This window comes from Podarcis tiliguerta, assembly GCF_965153285.1.
Source record: "Podarcis tiliguerta genome assembly, chromosome: 12".
Lineage (NCBI taxonomy): Eukaryota > Metazoa > Chordata > Lepidosauria > Squamata > Lacertidae > Podarcis > Podarcis tiliguerta.
The window spans coordinates 13,662,897-13,677,842 of record NC_139545.1 but is presented as its reverse complement, the minus strand read 5'-3'; the positions used below and the strand labels follow the sequence as shown (position 1 = coordinate 13,677,842).

The 14,946-nt window shown below is 43.8% G+C and overlaps 1 protein-coding gene across 3 annotated transcripts in view; it reads right to left on the bottom strand.

Annotated features, from left to right (window-relative positions):
* Nucleotides 1-373: 373 nt before the first annotated feature.
* NPHP3 (nephrocystin 3) overlaps nt 374-14,946 on the bottom strand; it is a 43,201-nt gene continuing 28,628 nt past the window's right edge. For 2 of the 3 annotated variants that reach the window (XM_083404651.1, XM_083404652.1), the window contains exons 19-28: nt 14,069-14,166; nt 12,658-12,780; nt 10,123-10,312; nt 8,916-9,157; nt 7,857-7,932; nt 7,635-7,762; nt 5,744-5,984; nt 4,964-5,089; nt 2,465-2,580; nt 374-2,103 (exon numbers count right to left, since the gene is read on the bottom strand). In XM_083404651.1, coding sequence (XP_083260777.1) covers nt 1,923-2,103; nt 2,465-2,580; nt 4,964-5,089; nt 5,744-5,984; nt 7,635-7,762; nt 7,857-7,932; nt 8,916-9,157; nt 10,123-10,312; nt 12,658-12,780; nt 14,069-14,166 — 1,521 coding nt within the window. In that variant the 3' untranslated portion in view covers nt 374-1,922. The remainder of the gene's footprint in view (nt 2,104-2,464; nt 2,581-4,963; nt 5,090-5,743; nt 5,985-7,634; nt 7,763-7,856; nt 7,933-8,915; nt 9,158-10,122; nt 10,313-12,657; nt 12,781-14,068; nt 14,167-14,946) is intronic. The other variant, XM_083404653.1, reaches the window with a different exon arrangement.

Sequence of the window (14,946 nt, the reverse complement as noted above, 5' to 3'; positions counted from 1 at the left end):
GTGGGGGTTGCTAATAAGCATGCATGAATATGGTTGCTGTGCTAGGGTAAAAACTTAAAAGGGCCTGTGCGGAGTGCCACGTATCAAGGGGAATATATTAACTGTGAGAAAGCAAAGCTGTATAGAACCAGGTAAGATGGAACAAAAAATGATAAGGGAAATTAGGAAGCCTTCAAATGTGTATAATTTTTTTAAATAAATGGTGTATTTCTTCATGCCCAACCGCGAACTATAGCTGTGTGTCTGTCCCACACATAAGCCATTCCTGAAGGTCAAATGAAAAGCACCCCACACAGCTCAAGAGTACATGGTCTTTGAGTCCCGGCTCTAGATTTTGAATATGTGGCAAACACAAAGCAGGCTATTCAGTTAAGAGTTTCGCTTCCTCACAATTTAATGTATATCTCAAAGGAAGTATAACTGGACAGCTACAAATACTGCTTTTAAATTTCATAATTTACAGAAAGATTGATAGTCAAATGTTTTTTCTTTTTTCTCTCCACTTTGGAGATATAATAATAATAATAATTTATTCTTTAGACCCCACCCATCTGGCTGGGTTTCCCCAGCCACTCTGGGCGGCTCCCAACAGAATATTAAAAACATGATAAAACATCCAACATTAAAAACTTCCCTAAACAGGGCTGCCTTCAGATGTCTTCTAAAAGTCAGATAGTTGCTTATTTCCTTGACATCTGGTGGGAGGGCGTTCCACAGGGCGGGCGCCACCACCGAGAAGGCCCTCTTCTTGGTATCAAAAGCTCTGACTGTAGAGTCATATTAAATCCAACAGAAGTAGGAAAAGACATTACAGAATGACAGCTCAGTTCCAACAAATCCTTTATACTTGGTCAAGGAAAGAAGGTGCTGTAACTAAAAAAACCTGATTATTATGTAACACGAATAAGCCTTGGGCTTGTGTACTCCCTCTCTTCTCTAGTGCAGCCGCAAGGAGTTCATTAGCCATCACTTTCAATTGTGTTGTGTCCAAACCAAAATTTCTGGTTAAGCTTAACTATGGTCTATTGAAACAAATGAACATCATAAAACCCAGTTTGAAGTTGGCTTTCCTCTGTAAACTGCAGGACAAATGACAGTTTTGAGTTCAGCGAGTTAAAAACAAGGGGAAGCCTCTGTTCCTTTTGTGGAAGATAACTCACCTTGGATAACTCTACTTGGCTGGAAATAAGGGAGGCATGCAACTTAGCTTTCTGCCCCAATCAGGAAGCATCTCCCTATTTTTGCTCAAATCAAGAACCTCCATCTTTCTGCACCTCTATCGTTACTGCTTCACCTGAGCCTCCTTTCTCTTGCTGGAAAGACTCTGCACCTAAGAAAGGTATTACAGATTATATACGTACCTGTCCTTATAATCAATGGGACTTAAATCCATGTAATGTATGCAGGACTGGAGTGTCAATATAACTAAAACTACTTTTTAACTGTGTGGAACAGTCTGCAAAACATTCGGCAATACTGGTGGGGGAAAGGTGTTCAGGGCACTGCCATCCTCCTCTTATTCAGACAAACCCATTTGATGTGGGTGGCCCTGTGGTCTAAACCACTGAGCCTCTTGGGCTTACCGATCAGAAGGTTGGCGGTTTGAATCCCCGCAACGGAGTGAGCTCCCGTTGGCTCTGTCCCAGCTCCTGCCAACCTAGCAGTTCGAAAGTACGCCAGTGCAAGTAGATAAATAGGTACCGCTGCAACGGGAAGGTAAACAGCATTTCCATATGGTCTGTTTTCTGTCACGGTGTCCCATTGTGCCAGAAGAGGTTTAGTCATGCTGGCCACATGACACAGAAAGCTGTCTGAACAAACGCCAGCTCCCTCGGCCTGAAAGCAAGATGAGCAAGATGAGCGCTGCACCCCACAGTCGCCTTTGATTGGACTTCACTGTCCAGGGGTCCTTTACCTTATCATCACCTTTGTCCATGTTGCAAAAAAACATTGGGAGAGAAAGCACTCTTCAAACTGAGGGTGTCTCCACTGGATGAATGACGGGACGCTGCCTTGCCACCAATCAACAAAGTCTCTGCTTCTTTGATTTCCATGGCTCTCTTATAGAGCTCGGCAGCCTTCTCAAAATCTCCTCCCTCATAGCTGGGGGGGGGGGGCGGGGGTGAGAGAAAGCAAAGGAACAAAAAACATTCCACATTGCTATTCCAGAACATTTGCAGATTAGTAGTAGAACTGAAAAAAGTTATCAAACATTAACTCGTATTTCCCACTTTTCTAGAGATTAAAGTCATCCCCCACCCCCAAATCAAAATATACTACTTCTGTATCACATTAAAAAGCTTCAAATAAACTTTGTCAGGTATTTCTGAACCTCCCACCATACTGCAGCTTTTGCTCTGGTCCAAAGATCTGGTGTGTGAACCTAGGATTATGCAGTAAGCAAGTAGTGAACATATACACTTTTTTTTAAATAACAAGGTAGGTTGGTTAGATTAAATGTTACCTAAGCACAGCCAAATTCTTTAATGTTTCTCCCACGCGAGGATGCATACGCCCAAAGCTGTCTTCATAAATTTTCAGCGCTCGTTCGTAAAGAGGCAAGGCTTCAGAGTGTTTTTTCTAGAAGTATTAGGGCACAAAACAGGTATTGCCAAAAGTGTTTGTTCAGATCTGAGCTGAACACTTAAGTTTCATTAAAATTTTACATTCCAACTACTGGAAACCGTAAGATGTCTGAGCCTAGGAGAATAGCTTGTAACTACTCTCACATTTTGGCTAAGGTTATGATAAAAATCTGAGAGCTGGAAGGCAGGAACGGGTGCTGCAACTTTTATAAATTAAGCCAGGACACCAAGCCAAAGAATTAAAACAGGCTGTGCAAGGCTTAACTCCTGAAGATGAGAAAAGCTGGGCTCATAAGTTGGCCTGAATGCAGACTGAGTCCAAAGGAATGAATACAATGTAAGCAATGAACACCAAATATTTCAGCCAGAGTTTGTCTGTCTCCCTGCCTGCCTGCCAAAAAAAGAAAAACATCTGAAGAAGTCATGAGTCTTCTTCAAAGATCGCCAGCTATTACAGAGCACTTGGATATCCTCATTTAATAATAATAATAATAATAATAATAATAATAATTTTTTAAAATTATTTATACCCCGCCCTCCCCAGCCAAGAGCGGCTTACAAGCAATAATAAAAACAAGATGAATGATTACAACTTAAAAACAAAAATAAAATACAACATTAAAATAATGGAACATTAAAATATTAAAATGTAGCCTCATTGCAGGAGGAGAAGGAAAAGAAAAAAGAGAGGGAGGGAGGGAATCAAATTGGCTCCAAGCCAAAGGCCAGGCGGAACAACTCTGTCTTACAGGCCCTGCGGAAAGAAATCAGATCCTGCAGGGCCCTGGTCTCATGAGGCAGAGCGTTCCACCAGGCCGGAGCCAGAGTTGAAAAGGCCCTGGCTCTGGTTGAAGCCAATCTAACTTCCTTAGGGCCCGGGACCACTAGGGTGTTGTTATTTATGGACCTTGAGGCTCTCCGTGGGGCATACCAGGAGAGGCGGTCCCGCAGGTACGAGGGTCCTAGGCCGTGAAGGGCTTTAAAGGTCAAAAGCAGCACCTTAAATCTGACCCTGTACTCCACCGGGAGCCAGTGCAGCTTGAAAAGCACTGGGTGAATATGCTCCCATGGCAGAGACCCCGTGAGGAGCCTCGCTGCAGCATTCTGTACCCGCTGGAGTTTTTGGGACAGCTTCAAGGGCAGCCCCGCGTAGAGCGAATTACAGTAGTCAAGCCTGGAGATGTCCGTCGCATGGATCACTGTTGATCCATGCAAAACAAAACAAAACCACAACAAACAGAAACTATATGGTAGGTGAGGTTTGCGTAGGAGAATTTTCCAATGTATATGCAAAGTGTCCCTTGGGGCTTTCTGCCTATTCTGTCCTGTGCTATAAACAGGTAAGAAAGGGTGCTCTGTGAAACTCCCAAAGGAACCATGTGAGTAAGGGCTTTGCTAGGGAGCCTGATCTGCCTGATGCGAATTATGACAAGTAGAACACACACATCCCTTCCTGTGAACTAACTTGTGTGGCAGTCAGGGAGGAAGGTGAAGGAAAACATTGAGAAAATAATAACCCTGCTGTTTCATATCCAAACTGCTGTGTGTGAGAGATAAATCTTGCTGCATGCCAGAGGATTTGGGCAAGGGCAGCGATGAGTGGTAAGCGAGCCAACCTAACACCTGTGGGACCCTGCTTATGGGTTTTTTAACAGGTTCCATCATGCTCTGGGGGTTTGCTAGCAAGCAAGGACATGTGCAAGTGGAATGGGAAAAGCCACTGGCAGCTGTGCTCAAAAAGTACTATAGTAAAGGTAAAGGGACCCCTGACCATTAGGTCCAGTCGTGACCAACTCTGGGGTTGCGGCACTCATCTCGCTTTATTGGCCGAGGGAGCCGGCGTTTGTCCTCAGTCATGTGGCCAGCATGACTAAGCCGCTTCTGGCGAAACAGAGCAGCACACAGAAATGCCATTTACCTTCCCGCCGGAGCGGTACCTATTTATCTACTTGCACTTTGACGTGCTTTCGAACTGCTAGGTGGGCAGGAGCTGGGACCGAGCAACGGGAGCTCACCCCATTGCGGGAATTCGAACCGCCGACCTTCTGATCGGCAAGTCCTAGGCTCTGTGGTTTAACCCACAGCGCCACCCACGTCCCTTACAAAAAGTAGTATACAGCTATACAAAAATGTGAACCGCCCTGAGATCTTATGATAATACTATGCTGTGCCTCTGTATCTGCTTCCAATTAATGTGAAAACACACATTTTTAGTCCTAGCATTTTATATTTACTTCAGGGAGCTGCAATAGAGATTTTAATCTGGTGTTTTCCCCCCTCTTCTTATTGGCTACATTGAATTGTGGCATATGTTGTGCATATCATTCATTAACCATCCCTGATATTGTGTATAAAAGGAGAGGGCAGAGAAAACTTACCATCTGGCAGTAAAGAACTGCTAAGTTCACTAAAGCAGTGGCCACACTCGGGTGCTTTGGACCAAAAGATTTCTGCCTGATTTCAACAGCCAACTCATACAGAGGAACAGCTTTGTCAAGCTTTCCCTAGGAAACAAAGCAAGCGTGAGCTTGAGAGGCACATCTCTATAGTCTTCTTTCCTTTTAGAAATGCAGCACATTCAATCCATGCTGTCATCAACCGTTGGTTGAAGTCAAATGAAAATGTCACTACAGTGGTGCCTCACAAGACGAAAGGAATCCATTCCGCGAGTCTCTTCATCTAGCGGTTTTTTCGTCTTGTGAAGCAACCCTATTAGCGGTTTAGAGGATTAGCGCTATTAGCGGTTTAGCGGCTATTAGCGGCTATTAAAGGCTTAAGGGATTAGCGGATTAGCTGCTAAAAGGCTATTAGCAGCTTAGTGCCTTAGAAAAAGGGGGTGGGGAGCGAAAAAAAATCGCAAGAATCGCAAGACATTTTCGTCTTGCGAAGCAAGCCCATAGAGAAATTCGTCCTGCGAAGCGCATTGAAAAACGGAAAACCCTTTCGTCTAGCGGGTTTTCCGTCTTGCGAGGCATTCGTCTTGCGGGGCACCACTGTATTTGCAGCGCTGTGCTGGACTTAATTTACTTGGCATAATTTATTCTGCTTCTGTTATTTCCACCGCACTGTCACCGCAAGCTACTGCATAAAGCCCCAAGCTAGGTGAGAGCTTCTGACACCTAAAATGAATAGCGCATTCACACGTCTATTGCTCTTACCATCTTCTTGTACAGCACAGCAAGGTGTTTCACCGTGTAAGCCAGAGACGGGTGGTCTGGGGCCAGCGCTCTTTTCCTGATGTTCAGTGCCCTTTCATACAGCTCCTCTGCCTTGTCATAGTTCTTCTTCTCGTTGCTAAGGGCTGCTAGATTATTCAAAGACTGGGCACAATCTGGGTGGTCAGGCCCGAGAACACGCTCTCGCATTTCCAGGGAGCGTTTGAGGAAAAGCTCTGCTGTCCTAGAAGAATGTCCGTTTTAAGGGAAACCATTAATCTGCTGCAGCGAGACTGAAAACGCAGAACTGTAAGTGATTTAGTCAATGCATCCATCAAAAGTGGATTAGCTCATACCAGAACTTGCAGAGCAGTTGCACATCCTTTGTTTTACCAGTGCTGCAGGATGGTATAATTCTGCTCCAAGCCAGTGTGTTCCACTGCTGATGAAGAATCGTGACCCTTCAGTATATTGTGCAAGGAATTTGGCTTGCTTTGTCAACCCTTGACTTTTCCTTCCAAGAAGGAAAAAGGTTTCTGCCTAACCATGTTTGCAAGTGCTGGTTCATTCAAGAGTTTGCTCCACGCATGAGCAATACCCACTGTCCTTAAAATGTACTTGCTTATGCAAATGAAACAGATGATCTAGGTAGCCAGGGACACAGCAGTTCCCATAATTGCACCACCACTTACCCCAGGACCTGTGATTGCTCAATGTTTGTTGAACCTGCCCTGATACGCATCTGCTAATTTTATCAAAAATCAAAGCAGAAAACTCAAAACTCCAATAAGAGAACAGACGATGCATTTAGGACCACATTCGACCACATTCCTGATGGTCCTGAAGTCATCTGATATCACTTATGTGCATAATGTAGCCCTTCTCTACATAACAGACACCATGAAAATTAGGGGTAGGGTTGAAATTAAGCACACACATTTAGAACACAATGCCTAACACAGGCTTCCTCAAACTCGGCCCTCCAGATGTTGTTGGCCTACAACTCCCATGATCCCTAGCTAGCAGGACCAGTGGTCAGGGATGATGGGAACTGTAGTCTCAAAACATCTGGAGGGCTGAGTTTGAGGAAGCCTAACACATCTGGAAAAATAAGTAAAGAGGGATTGGGATTGTCCAGCAGAATCTGGCCCCCTACCTCACATGTCACCCGCATATGGATAATGCTGGCTGCAAAATTATGCTTCGGTCCAAGCTGATAAAAATCAAGCTGCCTTATAACTTTGAAAGTGGTGTAGATAGGTGTGAAGTGGCCCAAAGTCCATGTAGGAAGATACTTGTGTTAGAATTCCTGCTCCATGGTTGCAGTCATGGGATTGTTGTCTTTCACATGATGGTATATGTTTTGACTCCACAGAGTGGGAAGTGACGGAGACTATGCTAGAGAGAGAGGGAACCATGTTGCAGTGCTCCATGTGTGTTTATATGTAAATAAAGTAGATTGGCCAAAAGCTGAGTTGCTGAGGTCTGTTACGCAAGCTGTGAAGACTCTGCGGATCCCTAAGTGTGCCGATGCTTGTCGCTGTGATGTTCAGGCTGAAGAAAGCTTATGAAGCTCCCGAACAATCGACGAGGAGGGAGGGAACATGCCAGTCGGGCATGTGTCTCTTTCAGGGTCCTACTCGAGTGTAGGCTGAGCTCCTGACAACTTGCACATTGGAATTGCAATCTTTTTCGCCATTTCCTTCAAAATGGTAGGAAATGCAGCAGTGACACAAACCTGAAACCTGAGTTTGTATATTTGATGTTCCTTCTTCCATATGGAACGCAGGCTACAAAACTTGTATGGCATTGCTCCTGTCAGGAATAATGGTACCCTCCCAGCCAGTTCTAAGAGAAAGGAAGCCGTGTAGGTTGTTACAGAATCAGTACTTACTCAAGATTATTTTGGAGGTAGTAGAGAACTCCGAGCTCGTTAAGCGTCCGAGCATTATCGGACGTATCTTTTCCCAAAGTGAGCTCTTCTAGCTGCAGGGCTCGTTGGCGAAGAAGAGCAAATCCATACTAAAAAGGAGATTAAGAAACTCACTGCCTTGACCTTCTATATTTTAAGCCTTGAAATAGCAAAAGCCATATAACAAAGGAATAAAACATTTACCAGGCTTCCTTTACGTCTCACAGCTTTTTGCTGAATTTTTAAGGATTTCTTCCTTAGCTGTTCAGCTTGTTCGTATCTAAAATGAATAAAACCAATTACGATTTTGTTTGACTATCTTACTAAGAGTTCAACAGTGCTTTTAACGGGGGGATATAACCCTTCTTTCTCACCAGGCTAGTGGGAGATCTTGACTTCTTGGGGTGCAATTTTATGAGCAAGTATTGTCAGGGTTTGTTTCAGTACTGTAATGGCCTATATATGGAGGACGACACAGCAGCCGCCGCTGCCTATAAAAAGCCACCAGTGACTGGGTTTCTGTATAAACAGAAGCACATTTTCTCTTTTCATTCCACTTGCTGCATGGATTACAGAAATTAGGCACAGTTGCAGGTGCCCAGGTGAGATGTGGGACATGGGTGTAATTCGACACCCATTGTATCACATTAACATGAGCATAAATATCTAAACTGGCCCATGGATGGAAGCAAGCATCTGTGAAGCCCAACAAATCGCCTGGATAGCTCAGTTGGTTAGACCATGGTGCTGATAACGCCAAGGTTGCAGGTTCGATCCCTGTATGGACCAGCTGCATATTCCTGCATTGCAGGGGGTTGGACTAGATGATCCTCAGGGTCCCTTCCAACTCTACAGTGCTATGCTATGCTAAAAACAATTCCTTAAAACCTGATTTCAAAAGACCCACAAAATCAGTTGGTACAGATGACCGAAAAGAAGAAGGCTACCAGGCAATTTAACAGTACTCTCTGCCTCAAACCAATCTCCTATCCCACTCTATAATTTTTCGGGAGACATAAAATAATGCTGAACATCAAAGCATCATTAGCATACATCCCTTGCCATACTAGTCCGCCTAAAGAGAGGGAGGCTCTCTCCCCAGCCTAAAGGCTTCCACAACCTCCTTCCCCAAACTACCCTTCCAGTGTCCCAAAACCAAATTTCTTTGCCCCACAGATTTTGCAGCCCAGTTGCCACTCTGGAGCAACATCTTAGGGAGGAGAAAAAGAGAGAGAGATGAAGGAGAAAACTGGCTGTGCTTACTTGTTCTGTTTCTGATACAACATTGCGAGAGCATCAAGTTCACGAGCGACCCTGAGATGTTCAGTCCCGTAAGCATTTTCGGAGATTTCCAGAGCCTGCTTATACAACTGTTCAGCATTACCAAACTTCTTCCATTGCACATAAACGCCAGCTAACTGATGGAGTGACTGGGCAACTCTGGGGTGGTCTGGATCAAGGGCAGTCTCCCGAATCTCCAGCGAGCGCTGCAAAGGAGCAATGGCCTATAGAAGAACATATATATTATTATTTTTTAAAAGGGAGGTGGGGTCGCCCAGGAAATTCTATTAAAAGCTCTCCACCTTTCCACCTGCCACTTCCTAGTGGTGCTGCAATAAAAGTGCCAGGACATTTGCAAAGCTAAGCAGGGTCCGGTACAGTTTTAAACTGGATGGGAGACCACATGTTGAGATACCTGCACTGTAGTAGGATTGGACAGGATGATGCTCAGGCTCCCTTCAACTCTATGATACTATGACTCTGAAAACTTTCCACTAGGTGAATCGAACTGTCTGTTTGACTCCATATAAAAACGTAGTACCATACATTGTGAAGGAGGAAATAAAACACTGCTTTCTCTGGGTGTTGGGAGATGCCACGTACACCTTATACAGGTTTTTCCAATCACTTTCCACAACTATGCCAGTCCTTCAACAGACTACCTCCAGATTGGTCTGCATTGTCTTTTAAGAGGCTTGATGTGAGCCGAAGATTCCATCTCTGGTCTCTTGAGACCTAACAGAATGACTGTGGGTGTTCTCCTCCACCGTAATCTTCCCCGGGATAAATATAGTTATCTCCATTTTAAAAATAGATAAAGCTTTTTAAAAAAATACAGTGGTACCTTGGGTTACATACGCTTCAGGTTACAGACTCTGCTAACCCAGAAATAGTACCTCAGGTTAAGAACTTTGCTTCAGGATGAGAACAGAAATTGTGCGGCGGCAGTGGGAGGCCCCATTAGCTCAAGTGGTGCTTCAGGCTAAGAACAGTTTCAGGTTAAGAATGGACCTCCAGAATGAATTAAGTTCTTAACCCAAGGTACCACTGAATAGCAAAAAAAATGAAACATTTGAATGAAAACTACAGTTCTCCGTGTATCCAACACTGCACAAAATGGCATACCCGTGGCGTGTCACTGTGGGACATAAGATTTTCATTTGCTCTTTTGCCCACCAAATGCACTTACCTGACTGAGAAGACCCAGGTCTTTAAGAAATCGCCCCAGAGTTTCATAAAGATCAGCTAGAGAGATCATGCTTTCTTCCCCCTCGCAGCTTTGCTCGTAAAGTTTAAGGGAGCTAAAATACTCTGCCGCCATGGAGCTCTTATCTTTCCCAAGAAGCTGCCAGTAACTCAGCAGTTCTGCAAAATGGCCCCTGCAAGCAAGGAAATACGATGCAGGAGAAGTTCCAAGGAGTAAATTCTAAACACATTCAATAACATAAAATAAAAAATCCTTCCAGTAGCACCTTAGAGACCAACTAAGTTTGTTATTGGTATGAGCTTCTGTGTGCATGCAGACGTCTTCAGATACACTGAAACAGAAGTCACCAGACCCTTATATATAGTAAGATATATATATAGAGAGAGAGAGAGGGTGGGGAAGGGTATTACTCAGAAGGGTGTTGGGAATGGGTGATTGGCTGATAGGTGTGGTAAACCAGTTGACGACTGTTAACGACTGCAATTGGTCTTACAGGAAAAAGCAAGAGGTGAGATGGCCAAAAATAGCTTTATCGTGATACCCCTCTCACTATATATAAGGGTCTGGTGACTTCTGTTTCAGTGTATCTGAAAAAGTGTGCATGCACACCAAAGCTCATACCAATAACAAACTTAGTTGGTCTCTAAGGTGAAACTGGAATGAATTTTTTGTTTGTTTGTTTCGACTACGGCAGACCAACACGGCTACCTACCTATATCTAGAACATTTTATAAAGGTTCTGGCCCCATAAATACATTTGGTGGACACCTATGTTACTCCTTATGTTCATCACGCTGGGTCTAAAACAGCCAACGCAGTCCATCAAGGTCTGAGGGCTGCTCATCCCCCCAAAATTACTACCCCACAGGGGGGAAATCAAGCTCTTAATAACAGTATCCAATTTAATCCTCCTCCTCCTCTAGCCAGGAACCTATGAAGCTACACCATGGTGAGCAATTGATAGGAGGGCTTCTGAGTCTCGCTTTGTTATGAGCTGCTGGGTGAGCCAGTTATCCAAAATGTGTCGAAGTTTTGGGAGAGGTCTCTAGGACAGCACAATGACACCCCCCCCCCCAATCAGTATACGTGCCAACTCTTTCGCAAGTATACACATGGGCTCTCTGAATTGTCCCTTCCTGCTTAATTCAGCTACCTCTAAAACCGGATAAAAAGAGCTGCACCATTTAAGTATGTTAAATTATAAACATGTATGGCCAAAAGGAGCTATCTAGCCTAGCACTGTCCACTCCCACTGAAAGCAGCTCTGTTGGAAATGTAAAGATAAAGAAGGTTCCTTTTATCATATGTGGTGGGAATGTAAGAAAGTGAAAGGCTTCTGGGAATTGATATATAATGAATTGAAGAAGATACTAAAATACACATTCGTAAAGAAACCAGAGGCCTTTCTGTTAGGGATTTTAGGAAATGAGATAAAGAGAAAAGACTGTAAATTTTTTCAATATGCAGTTACAGCTGCAAGAGTGTTACTGGCTCAGAAATGGAAACAACAGCAAATACAGACGATGGAAGAATGGAGAATGAAGCTGTTAGACTATGCTGAGTTGGACAAATTGACTGGGAAGATTAGATATCTAAGAGACCAAAAGTTCATCGAGGACTGGGGAAAATTTGTGGAATATCTGAGAAGTATAAGTGAGGGGCAGATAACGCTAGAGGGATTTAAAGAAGCACTGTGAAATTTGAGAAGTATTGTTAAAAGGGACTAGAAGGGGAAAGGATTAAATAATGACAATACAAACTTAAGGAATGCGTAACTTAAATATTGACTATGGATGATTTATGGAGAAGCTGAAGGAAGTCCAGAAAAGAAATATTTTGTGAAAAATTGGATGTGAAACTATTGTGTGTTTTTGTTGTAAATTAATAAAAATTATTTTTTAAAAAAAGAAGAAAGCAGCTCTTCAAGGCCAGGTCTTTCCCAGATCTGCTACCAGAGAGTCCTCTCATCTCTATAATGTTTCTGAACTCTTCCTTACATGAGCCCAAGGCTCATTCTCAGCTATGGCTCAGCATGATGAATCAATGAATCAACACAGCCATTGGTTCTGCCTTATTGGTCAGTCCCACAAAAGATGAGGAAAAACACTCTTTAGTTCTGTCTCCCAAATTCTGAATACCACAGTCCTTTGCAGAGTCTTCCCGCTTACTATGCATATCAGATTCTCTTTCATTCTCCCCAGGCCTGACACAATAGCATCAAAGGTCCTGGCAGTTAGTTCCCTCTCTTTTGAACCCAGGGCTCCCTTGCACGAGCCAAAAAATACGGGGGAAATAAGGCGCAAAAAGAAAATCTAACCAAAGCCTCTGTTGCTATTCGCACCGAGGAAGGGGAATTAAGAACTCTTGAGCAGCTGGGGTGCTTGAATTAGATACTCATGATGTTACTCAATATTTCTATCTGGAATGAGCGTGTCTGTATGTATTTCTAGGACTGTGTGCTTATTTAGAAATGACAGACTAGCAATAAGAACCTGCAAACCAAGACATGGTTCTTACCTTTTATAAAGGTTCTGAGACACAAAGAGATTCAGCAGGCACTTCTGCAACTTTTGCCTGTCCCCTTGCTGCTGGAACAACCAGGGCAGTTCATCTGCACTCCTCCAAGTCACTCTCTCTTCGCTGATGGGAGAGCAGAAAGCAAAATACAGGGTTTGATAAAATAGTCATCCACATTGGGCAATATTACAACACATCTTCTGCAAAATGCCTTACAGTGGTACCCGCAAGACGAATGCCTCGGAAGACGAAAAACCCGCTAGACAAAAGGGTTTTTCGTTTTCTGAGGTGCTTCGCAAGACAGATTTTTCTAAGGGCTTGCTTCGGTAGACGAAACAGCCCTGTCTCTCCTGTCATGGCGATGGTCGCACGCTCGCTTCCCCGCTCCTCCGGCTCCCTCCCACCTTCCGGCCGACCTTCTGACCTTCCGGCTGCCTCGCGCGCTGCCCACCGCCCTCGCACGCTCCCCTCAGGAGCCGTTGCCGCCAGCAGCCAGCGTTGCAGCCGGAGTCGCGCTCCTGAGCCCCGCCGCCCTCCAGCAGCCGCGTCGCGTGGTGTCCACAAGGCGCCGGTGAGTCCAAGGACCGGCTGCGGCAGCTGCCCTGCTTCTCCCCACCCTTCCCCGCCATGGTGCTCCGAAAAAACTCGCTCTACGAAAAAACTCACAGAACGAATTAATTTCGTCTTGCGAGGCACCACTGTATCTGCATAGAGTCTATCTAATGTATTGGGTTAGATCTAATACTAGTCATAGTCAGAGCAGACCCACTGAAATTGATAGACATGCCTAACTTTGGTCTATTATTTTCAGTAGGTCTCCTCTGAGTAGAACTTAGATGGATAAAACCACATTGTTTCAATTTATATCCTGCCTTTCTGAAAAAAACAGCACCCAAAGCAGCTAAGCAAAGGATATTGAAAAAGCAACAACCATTAAAACACCTTTAACATAAGATGAAAAAAAGCAGATAAAACCAAGTTGAGAGCCTACTGCAAAAATCTTGCCCTGGTCCCAAGTTAAAGCTTTGCCTAAATCTATCCACTGAGTCTATAGCAGAAGTGCAAATTGAGACGAAAACTTCCTGGTTTACAGTTCAGACTTTTAGCCACTGAGTTATAAAAACCATCTGTCAACTACAGTGGTACCTCAGGTTACATACACTTCAGGTTACATACACTTCAGGTTGCAGACTCCGCTAACCCAGAAATAGTGCTTCAGGTGAAGAACTTTGCTTCAGGATGAGAACAGAAATCGTGCAGCAGGAGGCCCCATTAGCTAAAGTGGTGCTTCAGGTTAAGAACAGTTTCAGGTTAAGAACAGACCTCCGGAACGAATTAAGTACTTAACCCGAGGTACCACTGTATAGGAAATACTGAATTATTTGTTTCTCTAATTTCCTGAAAAGTCTACCTTAGTTGCATGGTGAAGTAGTCTATGAGTTTTTCTCTGAAAGTAGCAAAAACATTCTGACCTTCTTCCATGTATTGCAGTTTGACTGTCTCCCAAGCCTAAAAAAACACACACAAAACACACAGAAGACAGTGGTTGCATTGTATAAATTGCAGAACAACTCTACACATATCTTTTCAGAAGTAAGCCCCACAGAGTTAAATTAGACCTACTCCCAGGTAAGTGTGTGTTACAATGCAATCCTATGCATGTTACTCCGAAATAAGTCATAGTATGTACAATGGGGTTCAGTTAATAAAATAGGTTTAGGACTGCAGCAATAATCTCTCAGATTAGTAAATCGTGAACAGAGAAAGCAATGAAGAAAAACCAAGGCTGGTACATAACTTAACTGCTTAATACAGTGGTACCTCGCAAGACGAATGCCTCGCAAGACGAAAAACTCGCAAGACGAAATAGTTTTTTGTTTTTTTTAGTTGCTTCGCAAGACGAATTTCCCTATGGGCTTGCTTCGCAACACGAAAACGTCTTGCGCCTTTTTCTTAAAACCGTCAATGCATTCCTATGGGAAACCATCAATGCATTTCCTATGGGAAACCGTGCTTCACAAGACGAAAAATTCACAAGACGAAAAAACTCGAAGAACGAATTAATTTCGTCTTGCGAGGCACCACTGTATAAGCCTAGTAAGGCAAGGAAATCAAAAAATCTGGAATGTATTTTACATTAAGAACATAATTCCTCATGCCTGGGGCATGTCTGTGTGCAAGAGAAAGAGGAAGACAAAACTTCCCAAAAGGTCTAGAACTATAATTTTTCTCTCCTTGAGCACAAACGTCATGATACGTGAAACAGAATGGATCTTAAAAGATTCTTTT